This window comes from Megalobrama amblycephala, linkage group LG5 (genome assembly GCF_018812025.1).
Source record: "Megalobrama amblycephala isolate DHTTF-2021 linkage group LG5, ASM1881202v1, whole genome shotgun sequence".
Taxonomy (NCBI): domain Eukaryota; kingdom Metazoa; phylum Chordata; class Actinopteri; order Cypriniformes; family Xenocyprididae; genus Megalobrama; species Megalobrama amblycephala.
In genome coordinates, this window is record NC_063048.1 from 8,269,193 (window position 1) to 8,288,128 (window position 18,936).

The 18,936-nt window shown below is 38.2% G+C and overlaps 1 protein-coding gene across 1 annotated transcript in view; it reads right to left on the bottom strand.

Annotated features, from left to right (window-relative positions):
- Positions 1–16,410, bottom strand: part of LOC125268393 (zinc-binding protein A33-like) — a 31,265-nt gene extending 14,855 nt beyond the window's left edge. Inside the window, exons 1-5 of the mRNA XM_048190563.1 lie at positions 15,772–16,410; positions 12,962–13,057; positions 12,499–12,729; positions 12,399–12,421; positions 12,199–12,317 (exon numbers count right to left, since the gene is read on the bottom strand). Coding sequence (XP_048046520.1) covers positions 12,199–12,317; positions 12,399–12,421; positions 12,499–12,729; positions 12,962–13,057; positions 15,772–16,173 — 871 coding nt within the window. The 5' untranslated portion in view covers positions 16,174–16,410. The remainder of the gene's footprint in view (positions 1–12,198; positions 12,318–12,398; positions 12,422–12,498; positions 12,730–12,961; positions 13,058–15,771) is intronic.
- Positions 16,411–18,936: the final 2,526 nt, after the last annotated feature.

Consider the following 18,936-nt stretch of genomic DNA (forward strand, 5'->3'; position numbering starts at 1 on the left):
CTGCTGAGGCACTATTGAGCCTTCAGATCACCTGTATATTGTCGGATCGACTGTTTCTCATCTTTCTCTTGAAAATATCCCATAGATTCAGGTTGAGGCATGTTGGCTGGCCAATAAAACACAAGAATATCATGGTCAGCAAACCACTTGGAAGTGGTTTTTGCACTGTAGGCAGGTGCTAAAGTCCTGCTGGAAAAGGAAATCAGCATCTCCATAAAGCTTGTCAGCAGATGGAAGCATAAAGTGCTCCAAAATCTCCTGGAAGATGGCTGCATTGACTTTGCACTTGATAAAACACAATGGACCAACACCAGCAGATGTCACGGCCCCCCAAATCATTACTAACTTCAGAAAATTCCCACTAGACTTCAAGCAGCTTGGATTCTGTGCCTCTCCAGTCTTCCTTCAGACTCTGGGACCATGATTTCAACATGAAATGCAAAATTTACTTTTATCTGAAAAGAGGACTTTCGACCACTGTTCACTGTCCAGTTCTTTTTCTCCTTAGCCTAGGTAAGAAGCTTCTGACGTTGTTTCTGTTTCAGAAGTGGCTTGGTAGTCCTTTTCCTGAAGATGTCTGAGTGTGGTGACTCTTGATGCGCTGACTCCGGCTTCATTTGACTCATTGTGAAGCTCTCCCAAGTGACTGAATCGGCTTTACTTGACAGTATTCTCAAGCTTGTGGTCATCCCTGTTGCTTGTGCACCTTTGCCTACCCAATTTCTTCTTTCTAGTCAACTTTGCATTTAATATGCTTTGATACATCACTCTGTAAACAGCCACCACATTCAGTAATGGCCTTCTGTGACTTACTCTCTTTGTGGAGGGTGTCAATGATTGTCTCCTGGACCATTGCCAAGTAAGCAGTCTTCCCATTAGTGTGGTTTCAAAGAAAAAGAGATACCCGGCATTTATACTGTAGGGATGGTCATTTAATGAAACTCAAAAGTAAATATTCTAATATTTTGAGATACTGGATTTTGGACTTTCATGAGCTGTACGCTCTGATCAACAAATTAAAAAAAAAAAAAAACCTTTTGAAATGTTTTACTTTACATGTAGGGAATCTAGTATAAATTAAAGTTTCATTTTTTAAAATAATTTACAATGAAAAAATGAACTTTTTAACGATTTTCCAATTATATGACCAGCACCTGTAGATATGCATGTGTAGTAAGTTGTTTGCCATTGTTCTGTTCCCGGCATTTCAGAGAAAGTCGACTGTTCAAGGTTCCTTCTTTTGCCAATATCTGCTTTTGTGTGTTACTTTTGTGTTAATAATAAAGATCCTTTTCTGAAATGCAATTTGTAATCTGTTGATTTAATGTACTTGAACTGAATTGTAATGTAATACACTTGTAGTGTAATAACAACATTCATGCTTAAGTATAACAAAATGGGGATAAAATTACAAATGAAATGTACTTTCAATTTGTTTCTACCTTACACTATAATAACATTGCACTGAAAGTACGTGTCTATGATGTTTAGGTTGTAATTGAACTTCACTTCAAAAACATTATTATTGTCATAGTGGGACACTTTAAAAGCACTAAATATAGTTAGGAAGTGCATTTGTAGATCACTTGAAATGTTACAGAGGCATACTAAATTAATAGTTTATAGTAATTATAAGTATGATAGCAGTATGCACAAAATGTACTTAAACACAACTATAATTTGCACTTCAATGCCTTTTTAAGTGTATTTCCATTAGAATGGCAATACAGTGCAATTGTACTGTAAGTGTGCTTAATTGCTCATGAATCTTGATTTTCATTAGTGTATTTTAGTGCACTTGAAGTTTTAAAAAAGTTGTTCCATTTTAGTATACTATTTACACTAGGAGTGTAGTTAAATAGATGTTAAGTTGAAGTTAATACATAATTGAATACACTTAACTATACTTGGATTTGACGAAAATAGTACAAAATGTAGAAAATATACTTAGTACACTTTATTAAAGTATATTTTTAATAGAATTCTTTTTCACCTGGGCCCTTATTCCTCGTCTGGGATCACTTAAAGCCCTTTGAAGCTGCACTGAAACTGTAATTTTGACCTTCAACCGTTTGAAGACCAGTGAAGTCCACTACAAGGAGAATAATCCTGGAATGTTTTCATCAAAAACCTTAATTTCTTTTCGACTGAAGAAAGAAAGACATGAACATCTTGGATGACATGGGGGTGAGTAAATTATTAGGAATAATTTATTTGAAAGTGAACTAATCCTTTAACCTTTAGAAAAGATTACATTACACCAACTTTGGATAGATCTGGAAAGAGGTCTGATGAAACTGGTCAACACGTCCAGGTCTGAGAAGAAAACATATTAAGAAAATGTTAGTGACTATATATATTGCACATGGAAAAGACAGTTATTATTAACACTACACACAGAAACAGAAACAGAAACTGAACAGAAACTGAACTGTTTAGTTGAATGTTTTTTTAACATAATTAGAAACTTGTAAACTACATAAAAGAGGGTGTTTTTTAAATTAGAAAAAAAAAAACAAGACAAAATATCATCTTAACAAAAGCAGGGGTGTGCAAAAGATTGTGTGAATGTCTGTTTTCCAGGTAGCCACAGAAGAGTGAATACTTATTGATTGATTGATTGATTGATTGATTGATTGATTGATTGATTGATTGAGTGTGTGTCTGAAAGCTATGGGTGTATTCTGCATATGCTACTGGAAACATGCATGTGAATTTGCATGTGCCTCATAAATGCACAGATAGCACTGCATGTGTTACATGTGTGCATAAAGTTTGCAAAAGTACATAACTCTGATTTTACTAGGAATACATGTGAATCAATTTAAAGGCTCCTATAAAAGAAAATCAAACCACTTTTGCAATATTACCTGTTTATACTACAGCTGTTCAAGGCAGTAGTTCCAGGCATCTTGAGGATTTATTTGACCGCATTACAGTTCCATATCACTTCGCCAAACGATTTCAGTTATCTCAAAGGTCCTTAGAGCCTAAAAACTGCAAAAGAACCAAACCCCACAAAGAAATTGATCAAGCAAATAAATATAACAAACAAGAGGATAAAAATGAAAAACCTTTTCCATGTTTTATTGTCTAACCCATACTCTCATTCTCCCGCTCTTTATCACATACAAACGCACGCACATAGACTTAAACATACACTGAAACTTTATCAATAAAATAATTTTGCAATTAAAAAGCACTGTGACATTTCTCAAATGTGATGTAATAACGTAAGTTCTAAAATGATGATCTGAATTAGCAACGGATGTGTAATAAATACATTTACATACAATATTGTTTTAAGAACAAAAACCTGAAAAATGTCTTGAAATACAACATCTGAACAATATCTTGTGGTGTGATGACCGAGGAGGAATACCTGACGACGGGCCGCTTCGAGTCGTGGTTACAATCTCGGATAGGCCTATGCATTGTTTTTCTAATAATTCAGCAGCACGTCGTCAGTTATTCCAAAACCTAACGTTAAAATCGGAGTTTGGAGAACACTAACTACTGAAATGCCTCACCGTTGATAACTGTCTATCTGTCTCTTTTACAGTCTATGGTCTGTCTTTCAGTAACACGCGATTCGCGCTAACAGCCAAAAATATCTCAAGAGCCACAAAAAAGGCGATTTTACAAGTTGAGTGCAACATAAAAGAACAACAAAGAAATAATCTTACCTTGAACAGTTTCCTTCTTTGGCACACGCAGACGAAGAGATTTCGTCGGTTGACCGCAGCGCTTTCTGCAGGAGTTTGAATGAGGCTCGTTGAAGATGCTCCGCCCCCATGTGCTGTTTTTTACAGTATTAGACCGTTTTTCTCAGGAACAAACCTTTTTACTGTTAAGTGCTGTAAATTTACTGCAAGTAATTAATTTACCAACCATTAGCTGTAAATTTACAGGATTTAACTGTTTATTGAAATTACGGTATTTTACTGTTGGAAATTGGCTGTAAATTTACAGCCATTTTTTACAGTGTACGCATGCGCTCATTTCAAAAACCCACTAACAGTCTTTGGTTTCTCAGTCGACGAAAAGATCCTCTTTAGCACCTTTAAATATATGAATGCGATTCACCTGTGGTTGTCAGTTTGTATAAGAACACATTATGCAATGCAATATTAATCATGAATTAAAAAAAATGCTTTTGAGCAGGTGTAGTGAAATTTTTAATTGTGTCAAATTAAACAAAAAAACTTTAACAGTCAAAATTATATTAACGAAGATGGGTGTGTGTGCTTTGTGCACTCTAAAAACTCCTGGGTTATTTCTTTAACTCATTTTCTGGGTTATTTGTGTTGGGTTAAAATTATGGGTTATTTTTTCAGAGAGTAACCATTTTCTGGGTTAAAGGGCTAATATTTTGACTCAATTCCTGGGTTGTTTAGTTTTCTGGGTTATTTTTCAAAGAGTAACACATGTTCTGGGTTCACGCCCCTTCCCCCCGCCCCCCGCTGTTGTTCTGGAATTTTCTCACAACAGTCGTTTGAAACAACCGTCACTTGAACGCGCTCGATCCGTTTTGGCCTGGGCTTCTTCGGTGCAACTTCGTCGCTTATTCAAGGTAAGCAAGTATTTTAAGTGTCAATGTAAAGTAAACTTTTCTGTGTCCATGTCCCCGTTGCTAGTTTAGCACCATTTGCTGAAAAAATGACCATGGCTTACCGTGGTAACGTTAATTCTGTGGTTAGCATGTAGCCACCCGCGGATATCGCGACAACATCTAACTACTTTAAAGTCCGTGTAAAGTCAAAATAAATATGTGTTTTGAGTTTGTCAGACTAAAATAAGAAAGTGTTATTAACCACCCAGACAAATTTGAATGATTAAAAATAACGATAAGTTCACGAAATTATGTGTCAAAATGGTTGAAATGCTTTTTACACATCGTTGAGAAATACGTATGACCTATTTAACTCCCTCGGGTCGGCAGTCACGCCGGCGTGATCACCGCGTTTTTTTTTCTAACCAGTGTGAAAGAGACTCAAAATACTCCGTCAATGTTGCACATACAATTAAGAGCTATACACCATTTTAATCTGTGGAATATCTTCTTTTATTTGTGTACACTCAGAGTAAAAACAAAATGCTGTGCTTTTTGTAAAATAAAGAAAACTAACATGATGCGTGATCTCTCGTCTCCCTCTGAACGAACTCCAATCTGATAGTTCTCAGAAAATGAACTGTAACTTAGTGAATACTAATCAAAAAAAAATTAGACTTATGTCTAAAAAAACGTTGAAATGTCAGGTTTTAAATCGTGTAAGTCAAATCGAAAACAAATATTCTCTGTTTATGTAATCTGTATGAAAAGAGAGCCATGTCAGAAGTCCTTGATTCAGCTCATTATCCGCTAATGCGGCCACGCCCACGGAGGAGCGCTATTCAGAGGCAAATTCAGTCAATACATGCATACATCGTCTCAATCGTGTATTTATTGTCTTGAAAAGTGTTTTGAATAGCCATAGTTAGCGATCTCTGGCCTCTGTTAGTTCGGTTAGTTCCTGGATTGCCTATTCTTCTTTAGCAGGCATTTGTGGACTAAAGGTGTACAGAGCGCCCTCCGGCTGCAAGTATGAATTGAAAACACAGTATCCAGCACTCATAGTAATGAGAATAAATCCTGAATAAATATTACTCCTCTGTATAGAAAATTGACATAAACATGAGAATCCATCAATATTTCTCCAAATGTTCATGCTTTTAAGCTAAAAGCCTATATGAAATGCCATAGAGGTAACATAATTATTCAAACACTTTGTATCATAGAAATGCATTATATTTTAAAGAATATAATAGAATACCATTATTTTAAATTTTAATAATATTTCACAGTATTGCTGTTTTTTCTGTATGTTTGATTTACATTATGATGAGCTTGAGACATGATCAACAGAGGGTTTTTTCACAGCCTACCTGTCTGAAAGAACTCATTATTTATGCAGGTCATTAGAGCTCTTTATGCGATTCTTTTGTCTTCTCAGGTGAGAATCACCCATTATTCATGATGATTCACGCCTCCACGCATACTGTGTTTCTTCACCAAAGATGTTTTAGAAAATTGTTTTATATGAAGGAGTAGGAAGGATAATTTTTACAAAATTTTTAAGCAAAAACTCTAGTCTATAACCTCCAATACCCAGAAGTCTTGTGAACACAGATTTAATATATATTTTTTGGCTTTTTTTCAGTGACTTAAAGGTGCTAAAGAGGATGTTTTGTTTTATACATTTTTGCAATATTACTTGAAACTGTCTTTACTAACTGATAAAAGACTATTTATTAGGTGCACTGAAAGTAATAATATTAATATACATCATTTGTGCACGAGGTAGGGCCTCAAAAACATCAGCCAATCATTTACGCGATCATTGCGTAAACGATTGGCCCTCTGGCTTGTCAATCAGTGCCGTGACGTTCCTTGTGAGAGACGTGCGCGGATTGGCCCTCTGACTTGTCAATCACTGCCGTGACGTTTCTTGTGAGAGACGAGCGCGGCTGTGCGCTCCAGTAACTTTCCACTCTCCACAGGCACCGCATGCAATGTTTTTGTCAGGAGACAGGAGTAACAACTGCAGATTATGAGTTACCTGCAGTGAGTCCGACATAATGAATCCACAAACACGACACAGCGAATGCCGGTGGTAAACAATACTCCAATACTCCTGCACGAGTTTTGGGAGGCGTTCTCTTGAAATGAGCTGTGAAGGAGGGGGGCTGTTCTTACGCATGCACTCGACGAAAAAATCCTCTCTATCACCTTTAAGTTTTTTGTTTTTTCAATAACCACGCATAAACGTTATTCCTTCAAAAATACAAACATGTACATACATGTTCCTCACATATTGTTGTAGCCTAGTTTGTGCTGAATACAGTGTAATGACACTTTTTCCATTAATATGTTTATGAATAACTGAAAAAAGCACAAATGTCAGGGCATGCAAAACTTCTCCAGGGCCCCAAAAATCCTCAGACCCCTGAGGGTTAATGTGCTTAGAAGAAAATGACTGAATTCACTTTACACGGTCGTTAAATTCTATTTTTCATAAACTGTGCTGTACTTATCTCATTGTTATAATACTGGTAATAATACGATAATTACAGTGCAGCTAGTGGCGACTTCATGCCGCGTTAAGGGGGTCCAACACCGGACGAGAAGCGCCGCGCCACATCTAGGACAACTCGAGGTATCACGTACTTTCTCAGTTTATGGCCAGCAATATTGTTATGTTTTAGGACATTGTGGAATTAAGATAATGTCAGTACTATGTTATGATTGTACTGTATAATTAAATACAACCGTTGCTGAGTCTGCAGTTTGAACACTTTACCTCAGAGCGTCCGTTAACTGAATGAATTGAGAATATCACCTGAAAATCCAATAACATCAGCAATTTTCATTCAAGCAGCTGATTTCTGTAAATTAATGTAAAACTAAATTTATATTGCAGCACATGAAGTCAGTATATACATTATCGACGATTTGAGACAAATGTAAATTTAATATAAATATATGTACATGGCGCTCTGTGTCGCTGCAGGATTTTGAACAAGGTCCTGAACTGTTGCTGGGCGCCACGGACAGACGCCGAATGGCGCCGCCGGTGTGTGTACACTCATAGAGAATAATGTGTTTGAATTTTAAATACGCTTCTCTTCCAGTGTGCGACCCCCTATAGCCGTGGCTAGAGTGACGAGGCAACACAATAGTTGAGTTATGTTAACCAGCTGCGCTGTGCTTATCATATTATATAGTGCTCTACTGGCTTAAGTAGTGAGAGTTAAAGAAGCGTGTCAAGTCTTCAAATTGTTGCTAACCTCTATTGCTGTGTTTTCTCCAGGTCATTTTAAATGGACAGCTTTGTCGCTGATAAGCTAACTGAGTGGCGGATGTCTGAGCTGATACAGAATTTTAGAGATGAGCGTTTTACTCTTTAAAGGGATAGTTCACCCAAAAATGAAAATTTGATGTTTATCTACTTACCCCCAGGGCATCCAAGATGTAGGTGACTTTGTTTCTTCAGTAGAACACAAATTATGATTTTTAACTCCAACCGTTGCCGTCTGTCAGTCTTATAATGCGAGTGAATGGTAACATAATTTATAAGAGTAAAAAAATATGCATAGACAAATCCAAACTGAACCCTGCGGCTCGTGACGAAACATTGATGTCCTAAGACACGAAACGATCGGTTTGTGCGATAAACCGAACATTATTTATATAATTTTTTACCTCTAAAACACCACTATGTCCAATTGCGTTCAGGGTTCATTTAGTGAGGTCTGGTCGCGCTCTGACAACGGCAGTGATGTCTCGCGCTTATACTTCAATGAGTGCTAGACATCACTGCCATTGTCAGAGCGTGATCAGACCTCACTAAGCGAAAACTGTAAGTGTGAGTCTGATCTTCAGCAGCATCTGATCATCTTCATGTTATCGGCTCTTATAGTCTGTGTTGATTTAAATCAGTTTATTCTCACTGTCTGTTGAGTTTCACTCACTAATTATGTTGACTTGAGAAATTATTAGTGAGTCTGAAAGCTGAAGTTGTGCTGTGACTTTTATAAGCGATCGGGTGTACGATGTTCCCCCGGCGGGAAAAACAGTCCCATAGACTTTGAGACGAACTTTGACGGGTCATAGCTCTGAACGAGAGTTGTACCCCTGGGGTGTAAGAGCAACCCAAATGTGCTCCATTGACACACTATGGTGAAGGGAATGACCATTGTGCACACATGATTTTCCTACTATGGTAACTTCCATAGGGATTTTGTATTGGACATTACTATTGTGGTAGATTTTCCCCTACGCACATGACTTAAGTTAAACCGGGTGTCCCAGACACCTATGAATTTATACTCTACTAGGCACCATCACCTGGTAAAAAGCTCTTTAGTGCTCCCCCACTAAACACTATATAGAAGTAAGATCTCTAGTGCCTAGTCTGCTGCACAGCCTAAAAACCAAACAGACTCCAGACTATGCGTTAGAATATGTTTTAATCACGTCCGGATCTAATAATTATACTAATACTAACCTCATATCACAGAGAATCCCACCAGCAAGAAGAATACAGCAGTTTATATATGATAGGAGCATGGTAAAGCATTCTACAATAAGATTGGTTCTTCATATGTCAAACCGTTCTGTTACTAGGTAAAGCAAGATCTGCCCAAATCATGTGCTTATTATTTCGTTGTTTACTTAAAATCATGGGGCTATTATATTTAGATGGTTGTCCAGCTGTCCCTAAGTTTAATTTCCACTTTTCTTATATTTGGACATGATTCAGACACTCACTGACCTAGGCCCATGCAAGGTTTGAGGACATTTAGGTTTCAAAAGCATATAAATGTTATTCCTGCAAGGAAAAAAAGTTAGTTATGATTAATTAAAAATTTCCATTACACTATGCACCACACAAAGACAAAGGTGTGGGCTCATTTAACTCAGGCAGCCAATCAGTGTCTCAGGATCATTGTGAAGCTATCAAGCCACGCCCTAGCAACCATTTAGAACACCCTAGCAACAAGTTCCATAGACTTCCATTCAAAGAGATCAAAAGGGAATATCTTCAGATAGAAGTGTCATAGAAACATGAGGGTCTTGTTTGACTCGGGGCAGCAAACAGCCAATCACGAATCACCTTAAACACTTCCTAGCCACTCCCTAGCAACATTGTCAAGCACCCTAGCAACCGAAACCCAAAGAGGGATATCTTCATATCTGAAAGTCAGAAGCTTTATATTATTCATACTGACAAGCAGACTTTGAAGTATCATGATTGGCATGATTTTTCTTCAGGAAATATACAAACCCGATTCCAAAAAAGTTGGGACACTGTACAAATTGTGAATAAAAACAGAATGCAATGATGTGGAAGTTTCAAATTTCAATATTTTATTCAGAATACAACATAGATGACATATCAGAGATGCAGGCTTCTGAACTGAGCGCTGATAACAACTTGGATTGTCCTTGTCCTCTTTAGTCCGGATGACATGGCGTCCCAGTTTTCCAAAAAGAACTTCAAATTTTGATTCGTCTGACCACAGAACAGTTTTCCACTTTGCCACAGTCCATTTTAAATGAGCCTTGGCCCAGAGAAAACGCCTGCGCTTTTGGATCATGTTTAGATATGGCTTCTTTTTTGACCTATAGAGTTTTAGCCGGCAACGGTGAATGGCACGGTGGATTGTGTTCACCGACAATGTTTTCTGGAAGTATTCCTGAGCCCATGTTGTGATTTCCATTACAGCAGCATTCCTGTATGTGATGCAGTGCCGTCTAAGGGCCCGAAGATCACGGGCATCCAGTATGGTTTTCTGGCCTTGACCCTTACGCACAGAGATTGTTCCAGATTCTCTGAATCTTTGGATGATATGCACTGTAGATGATGATAATTTCAAACTCTTTGCAATTTTTCTCTGAGAAACTCCTTTCTGATATTGCTCCACTATTTTTTGCTGCAGCATTGGGGGAATTGGTGATCCTCTGCCTATCTTGACTTCTGAGAGACACTGCCACTCTGAGAGGCTCTTTTTTATACCCAATCATGTTGCCAATTGACCTAATAAGTTGCAAATTGGTCCTCCAGCTGTTCCTTATATGTACATTTAACTTTTCCGGCCTCTTATTGCTACCTGTCCCAACTTTTTTGGAATGTGTAGCTCTCATGAAATCCAAAATGAGCCAGTATTTGGCATGACATTTCAAAAAGTCTCACTTTCAACATTTGATATGTTATCTATATTCTATTGTGAATAAAACATAAGTTTATGAGATTTGTAAATTATTGCATTGCACTCCTAATAAGTAGCGTGTTCACTACTCACTATTCCTGATGCGTGTTCACTACTCATTACTCCTGATGTGTGTTCACTACTCACTACTCCTAATGCGTGTCTTTGGATAGAAGTGTCATAGAAACATGAGGGTCTTGTTTAACTCAGAACAGCAAAGAGCCAATCACGAATCACCTTCAACACTTCCTTGCAACTCCCTGGCAACCATTGTCAAGCACCCTAGCAACCGAAACCCAAAAAGGGATATCTTGAAATCTGAAAGTCAGAAGCTGTATATTATTTATACTGACAAACAGACTTTGAAGTATCATGATTGGCAGCTGGCAAACCTCTCCCTAGCAACCAAACAAATTACCCTAGCAACCATTCAGTAAGAACATCTCTGCATCAGAACATTGTAGAGACATGGGATTGGCTCTTTTGACTCATGCTAGCAAAGTGGACTTCCAACATGTTATACGTGTTAGCAGTGAATAACTATGCTAATAGAGATTATCTAAGTGTTAAATCAGGCTGAAAACATGCTAAGAACTCTATAAAATAAAAAACTCCATAGTAACCACTTGTGACAACTACCAATCACCTAGCAACACTATAGCAACCACCAAGAACACCCTAGCAACCACCCAGATAACCTTAACCATCTAGCAACTGCCTAATAACAACTCATAACACCCTAGTAACCATCTAGTAACACCCTAGAAACCACCCTTAACAACTTAGCAACAGTCATGTAACATCCTAGCAACCAGCCAGGATGCTCTAGAAACTGCCTAGCAACACCATAGCAACTACCCAGAACACCCAAGCAACCGCATATCAACAATTCATAACACCCTCGAAATCACCAACCATTATAATTGATGGAATGTTCAAATGAGCCAAAACTGTTCAAACTCCAACTGACAAAAATTCACATATAAAAACTGCAAAAAGGGAATCTAACAACACTAAAGGGGAGCTTTAATAAACTCTAAAAATGACCAAAGTGTTTCAGCTGAAGAGTCTTTTTCAGGATAAACAACAGACACAATGAACATTGTGCTGTCCGAGGAGAGGGCTCCAAGCTCTGTATTTTGGCCTGAACCCAGAGTAACTCCCCATTTTTTAAATGGGAGATGTGAACTTGTTTGATGACTTAATTTTTTATGATGTAGAAACTGGTAAAACATGCCAATTTGATGAGGACGTTTTCTAATTGTGTGATTGTTGCATTTTGATTATTAACAATTTATCTATCTATCTATCTATCTATCTATCTATCTATCTATCTATCTATCTATCTATCTATCTATCAGTTTGTGTCATGATCCTTTATCTCTCCACCCCTCCATCATTTCCAGTGTGTGTGTGAGAGCTCAGATCTTCTGCAGTCAGACTCACTGTTTTGGACGATGTCCTGCATCTTCTTCCAGACTCTGAACGGCAGGTTGCCCAAGTAACGCGGCACATGAATCAAAGCTCCAGAAGCCATCTGTGGATCCGGCTGTGAGCTCTGGACTCTGGAAGAACATTCAGGAGTCAGAACTGCAGTGGCTTTGGATTAGAACCAGAGAGACCAGAGACAGGAGCAGATCACTCACCTTTCCTTTGAGACTGGAAACTCCTGCAGAACAAACACACCATTTATCATCAAGAACTCAATCAATGAACCAATGATCAACCAATGATCTGAAATCAGACCTTCAGAAAGCAGACGTCATTGGCTTTCATCATCTCCTCCATGTCTTTGATTGTGTGTGAAAGAGCTGAGATGTGTCTGTTCATCTCCTCCAGCTTCTCCTTCATCATCTGCTTCTTCTGCTCCTCTTCCTCCCTCAGTGCAGTGATTGTAGCTTCTTCTTCATCTCTGAGAAACTGATGAAGCTTCTCAAACTGCTGTTTAATCTGACGCTCTGTGAGCTCAGCTTGAGACTGAAATCAAATCACATTCACTTCAATCATCTCAATCGACACACAACACTTCGCATCATTCATATCAGAGATAAACTCGGATACCGACATATAACAGATCCAGAAGCAGATCGCTGCTCGTCATTTACAGAAATAATAAACTGGAATCCATTATATTAAATATATCAGATCATAAATGTATATAGTGATCCTTCTGCTGTAATGAAAATGACTCTCGATTCTGTTTCCTCACCTTGATGTGTTGAACTGTTTTCTCAAACTCTCCTTTCATTTTTTCATTGTGTTGAAGTTTCTTCTGTAAGGACTTCAGTGCTGTATTGAGCTCCTCCTAGAATTGAACAAAAACACATAAAACACCAGATTACAGTGAAGAGAAGAAGAGAATACAGTGATATGATCATATAATGCTGTGAAAAAGTATCTGCCCTCATCCTGATTTCTTGTTTTTGTGAACATCTCATACTAAATTAATTCAGAAATTAAAACCATAAAACAAGGGCAGCCTGAGAAAACACAAAGTACAGTTTGTAAAAGACAATGTTATTTATTGAATCAAAAAAGTTATCTGATGTTATCTGCACCTGCATGAAAATGTATTTTCACCCATAATTACTAATTGGTTCAAATTACCACAGCGATACAACAGCAGAATAACCTTCTGAAGACCTTCTCAAATCTCTGTGAGGTCTAAATGGGATTTACAAAACGCGAATAAAGATGGGACAGTACCCACTTTATTTGGATCAATCTGGTCTTCAGAATCAAGTATGATGAATTATTGATGTATATATTTTCTACCAAGTGTTCAAAATACATAGTTTTGTGATTTATATTGTGTAGGTCTAAACGGCTAACTCACATTATTACTGTCTTACTGAAATACTTCAGCTAATCATCTGTGTCCCACTATTACCTAAAACTGTCCATTAATGCAGATCGTCTGTTGTTCTTACTACTCTGAGTAATGATGAAGGATGGAGCAAGATTTGTTTTACAAACTTTAATGTTTCATCAGTCATTCACGTTAGTGCTCGGATAATGTATGTGCTGTTATTGATACAATTAATAATACTCATTACAATTAATAATACTCACTAATTAATATTCCCACATGTGTAAATCAGAAATACACTTGTTAAAGGTGCTAAAGATGATCTTTTAGTCGACTGCGAAACCAAAGACTGTTACTGAGTTTTTGAAATGAGTGTATGCGTAAGAACAACCCCCCTCCTTCGAAGGAACGCCTCTCAAAACTCGTAAACACTCGTATTGAAACACGAGTGTTTACCACCGGCATTCGCTGTGTTGTGTTAGTGGATTCATTATGTCGGACTCACCAAAGGTAACTCATAATCTGCAGTTGTTACTCCTGTCTCCGGACAAAAACATTGCATGTGGCGCCTGTGGAGTGTGGAAAGTTACTGGAGCGCGCAGCCGCGCTCGTCTCTCACAAGGAACGTCATGGCAGTGATTGACAAGCCAGAGGGCCAATCGTTTACGCGATGATCGAGTAAACGATTGGCTGATGTTTTTAAGGCCCTACCTCGTGCACAGATGATGTATATTAATATTATTCCTTTCAGTGCATCTAATAAATAGTCTTTTATCAGTTAGTAAAGACAGTTTCAAGTAATATTGCAAAAATGTATAAAACAAAACATCCTCTTTAGCACCTTTAATGCTGATGGTGAGGAATTACAGTTGCAACATCTCAATATACGTCAAACTGAGTGAATCACTGAGAAATGTCCTGCTCAAGCTGTTTTTATGATGGAGGTGCAGGATGAATAACTTCTTCTTCCAATGTTTCATCATCGGACTCGCACTCGGATTGATATGGTAAAATTGACGCCATTATTACTGTCTTTACACTGTGTACAATCGCTGAGCTTAATTTATTAAGCCTCCGGGGCTGAAGTTCTGTTATGGTAATGGTTGTTTCATTTCTGACAGGCGCTGTAAGTGGTCGACCAATCACAACAGACTGGGCCATCTGGCCAATCAGAGCAGAGAATGCTCTCGGAAATAGATATTTTAGAGAGACAGAAGCTGCATTCACGTCACCTCGTATTTACCGGAATCTTGAAATGACAACACATGACGTTATATTCGGAGCTGTTCACGTCCTTTTGGTCCTTGGACTGGGAATTATGCGTTTCCATGGCACCACTATCAACGCCTAATAAGTCAATCTACAGCGGCCACGTGGTACATCTGGGAGCTTTCAGAAAACTCCCAGCTTACAAGCTGTAATTACGAGCTCTACGAGGACTTGAACGCTTTTTACAAGCTAGAATCTTGTAACTACAGGAATTACGAGGCCGCGTGAACGCACCTTGATTCAACTAACAAGTCGTTTGAGAATCATTGAAAAATGTGGTGATGTGCAAATACTGTATGTTATGAGAAAATTAAAGTGTTTTTGACCTTTGATGGATGTAAACCTGTTATAGGAGACTCCATATCAAAATTAGTAATCTTTAAAATAGCATAATAAGGGCACTTTAAACAGTAACACGCTAGGTCAAAAGTGAAAGAAACTCCAGAAATAATGAAGGTGATTGAAATACATTTGTCTGCACATAATTGCAAAACTATTTCAAAGGCTCTTGGACTCAAAGAATCACAGCGAGAGCCATTATCTCCAAATGGAAAAAACTGGGCACAGTATCAAAACACTGCCCCTGATGTGTGTTCACTACTCACTGCTCCTAATGTGCGTTCACTACTCACTACCCCTGATGCGCGTTCACTACTCACTACCCCTGATGCGCGTTCACTACTCACTACCCCTGATGCGCGTTCACTACTCACTACCCCTGATGCGCGTTCACTAATCACTACCCCTGATGCGCGTTCACTAATCACTACCTCTGATGCGCGTTCACTACTCACTACCCCGATGCGTGTTCACTACTCACTACTGCTGATGTGTGTTCACTAACTTGAATGGTTAAATGCAGAAGGTGAATTCTGACTGTAGGTTACCATACGTGGCCTTCACAAGTCACTTATATGTGAAGCAAGAGACATTTGTCTTACCTTATATTCTGAAACCACTTCACTGATGGGTCTGAATTTGTGATTGTCGTGTTGTTTTGAAGTAAAGCACACTACACACGCAGGCTGTTTGTCCTCCAGACAGAAGAGTTTGAGTTTCTCACTGTGTAAACTGCAGATCTCCTCAGATTCTGATGAACTCATCTCATTTCTCTTCGTCAGGACCAACTCACACAAGTTTTTTAACACAAGATTAACTGGAAGATCAGATTTTGAGGATCTTCTCCTGCAGACAGGACACTCCTGAGTTTTCTTTGTTCTCCAGAACTGTTGAAGACACTCTTTACAGACACTGTGACTACATGATAAAATAACAGGAGTCTTGAAGATTTCACAGCACACGGGACAAGAAAGTTCTTCAGCAGATACATTTAGTGAAGCCATTTTCACTGTTTGAGCTCCAGCAATATAAACTTTACTTTCACTTTCTGAATGATGGTTTTAAAATGAATCACCTTGAGAATCACAATGATCTGCTGTCTGTTCAGAAACAAACGTCTCAAAAATCCTTCTTGAAAGTGTTTCTCTTCATTCTCCACTGATCACTGATTCTTTATTGCTTTTGTCAAGAGAGAAGAGAGTCAGTATGACAGAAAAGAGAAATAATAAGTCAGTCTCTTCCTGGTAAGTGTTGGAAGAGGGTGGAGTTTATGATCATATTTGATTCAAAGAACAACATCAGGATTTCTTCAAGGTAAATTTGAACAAAACTTGTATTAAAACTTGCTTTAGTATAATGCTATAAAAATACTATTTTATTTATTGCTCTTTATTTGTACATATTTATTTGTTCAAGTATCCAGTGAAATGACTAATCTGGGTTTAGTTTGTTTAATAAATCCTTTTATTTTTGTTATATATATATATATATATATATATATACATACAGTGGGTACGGAAAGTATTCAGACCCCCTTAAATTTTTCACTCTTTGTTATATTGCAGCCATTTGCTAAAATCATTTAAGTTTAAACAGCACCCCATATTGACAGAAAAATACAGAATTGTTTACATTTTTGCAGATTTATTAAAAAAGAAAAACTGAAATATCACATGGTTCTAAGTATTCAGACCCTTTGCTGTGACACTCATATATTTAACTCAGGTACTGTCCATTTCTTCTGATCATCCTTGAGATGGTTCTACACCTTCATTTGAGTCCAGCTGTGTTTGATTATACTGACTGGACTTGATTAGGAAAGCCACACACCTCTTTATATAAGACCTTACAGCTCAAAGTGCATGTCAGAGCAAATGAGAATCATGAGGTCAAAGGAACTGCCTGAAGAGCTCAGAGACAGAATTGTGGCAAGGCACAGATCTGGCCAAAGTTACAAAAAAAATTCTGCTGCACTTAAGGGTGCTCTCCTAAGAGCACAGTGGCCTCCATAATCCTTAAATGGAAGACATTTGGGACGACCAGAACCCTTCCTAGAGCCGGCGTTATTCCTTTTTCGACCCTCATCCAACGTGTTTTCTCCTTCTTTGTCGCGGCTTGTGAGCCGGCCATGACAAATGGGGGCTCGTCCTTTAATTTTTGAAAAATTCCTGTTGTTTTTGACGTGATTCGAAAGCGCTTTGTTTTGTTTGCGTTCGGTTATTTTGTAAGGAAATTCGGCATGTTGATTAACCGAATGTAAAACCGGAAGAGCGATTGTTTGTATAGCGCTATTGTTTGGGATGTTTTATGCATAATTTTGAAGGAAACACGCGTTGGATTTGGCTGTTTCAAGGACGGAGTGCGATGGATTGCTGTATCCGTAATTTGGCTGTCTTTTGATGTGAAGTTTTAGAAGGTAAGTGATTTTGCAAATCCTATCGTGGGGGAATTTTGAATGGTATTGGTGTTCCCTTGTTAGGTGTAGCTGCTCGTTCCCTTTTGGAATGAGTAGGGTAATGTAATGTTTTTTATTTTTGTGTTGGTGACCGTGAGTAGAACAGTTGTCTCAGGAGCATATCTGTGGTATGAGTGAGTCGCCAGCATGCTGGTTGCTTTTCTTGTACCAGCAAGAGTTGGTGCTTAAATACCCCTCACCAGTAACCACACGAAGATTAGGGGTGAGTTAGTTAGATTTTCATGTAGATAGGGAACTTGTTGTTATTCCTCCTGCTGGGGTTTGTAAAAACATGTTTTCTATTTTGTAGTGTGTATTTAGTGGTAGCATGTCTACTCTAGTCGAAGATTTTATTAGTTCTCCTTCTGAAGCTTTACTCGATTCGATCAATTATTTAAAATTGCGGACCACTATGGAATTGAAATTGGAGATAAGAGGGTAAAGGACAGTACAATTAGAGAAACGCTTAAAACAAAACTGATAGAGCAGTCCATACTGTTTGAAATGCCAGCTACTGCCAGTCAAGTTAAACCTCATGTTGGCTCTTTAACTTTTGAGCAACAGGAACACTTATCATTGTTACAGCTTGAACAGGAGCATTTGATGTTGGAAGTAGAGCGTGAAAAAACTAGAAACGAACAGACAAATATTGAGCTCGAGTAATACCGTTTGGACATAATAAGAGAAGGCAGATTGAATGCCAGCTCAGTTGATGCTTTTCAGGGTGCTTCTCAAATGTTTGACACTGCTGGAAATTTACATTTAGTTCCTAAATTTAAAGAGCGAGACCCAGATACCTTCTTTATATTGTTTGAGCGGATAGCGGAGGCAAGAGGTTGGCCTAGTAAAGAACGTACACTGCTTTTACAATGCGTGCTCACTGGCAGGGCTCAAGAAGTCTATTCAGCTCTTTCACTCTCTGACTGCCAAGATTACGATACCGTTAAAGCTGCTGTTTTAAAAGTGTACGAATTAGTACCAGAAGCTTACAGACAAAAAATTAGAACGTTGTCTAAGGGAGTTAATGAGGCTCATGTTGAATTTGCTAGAGAGCTTACCACTGCATTTAATCATTGGTGTATGGCGTCAGAGGTAACCACGTTTGAGGAGTTAAGTAACTTGATTGTGCTTGAACAGTTTAAAAACTCTGTTCCTGCTTGCATTGCGACATATATAAATGAGCAGAAAGCTGACACACCTGCTAAAGCTGCTGAGTTGGTGGACGATTATATTTTGACGCACAAGAGTAGTTTTGAGTTTCGGAAAAGGGATGAAATGTTTGAAGAGAAAGTAGATCGTACCTCCAGAAATT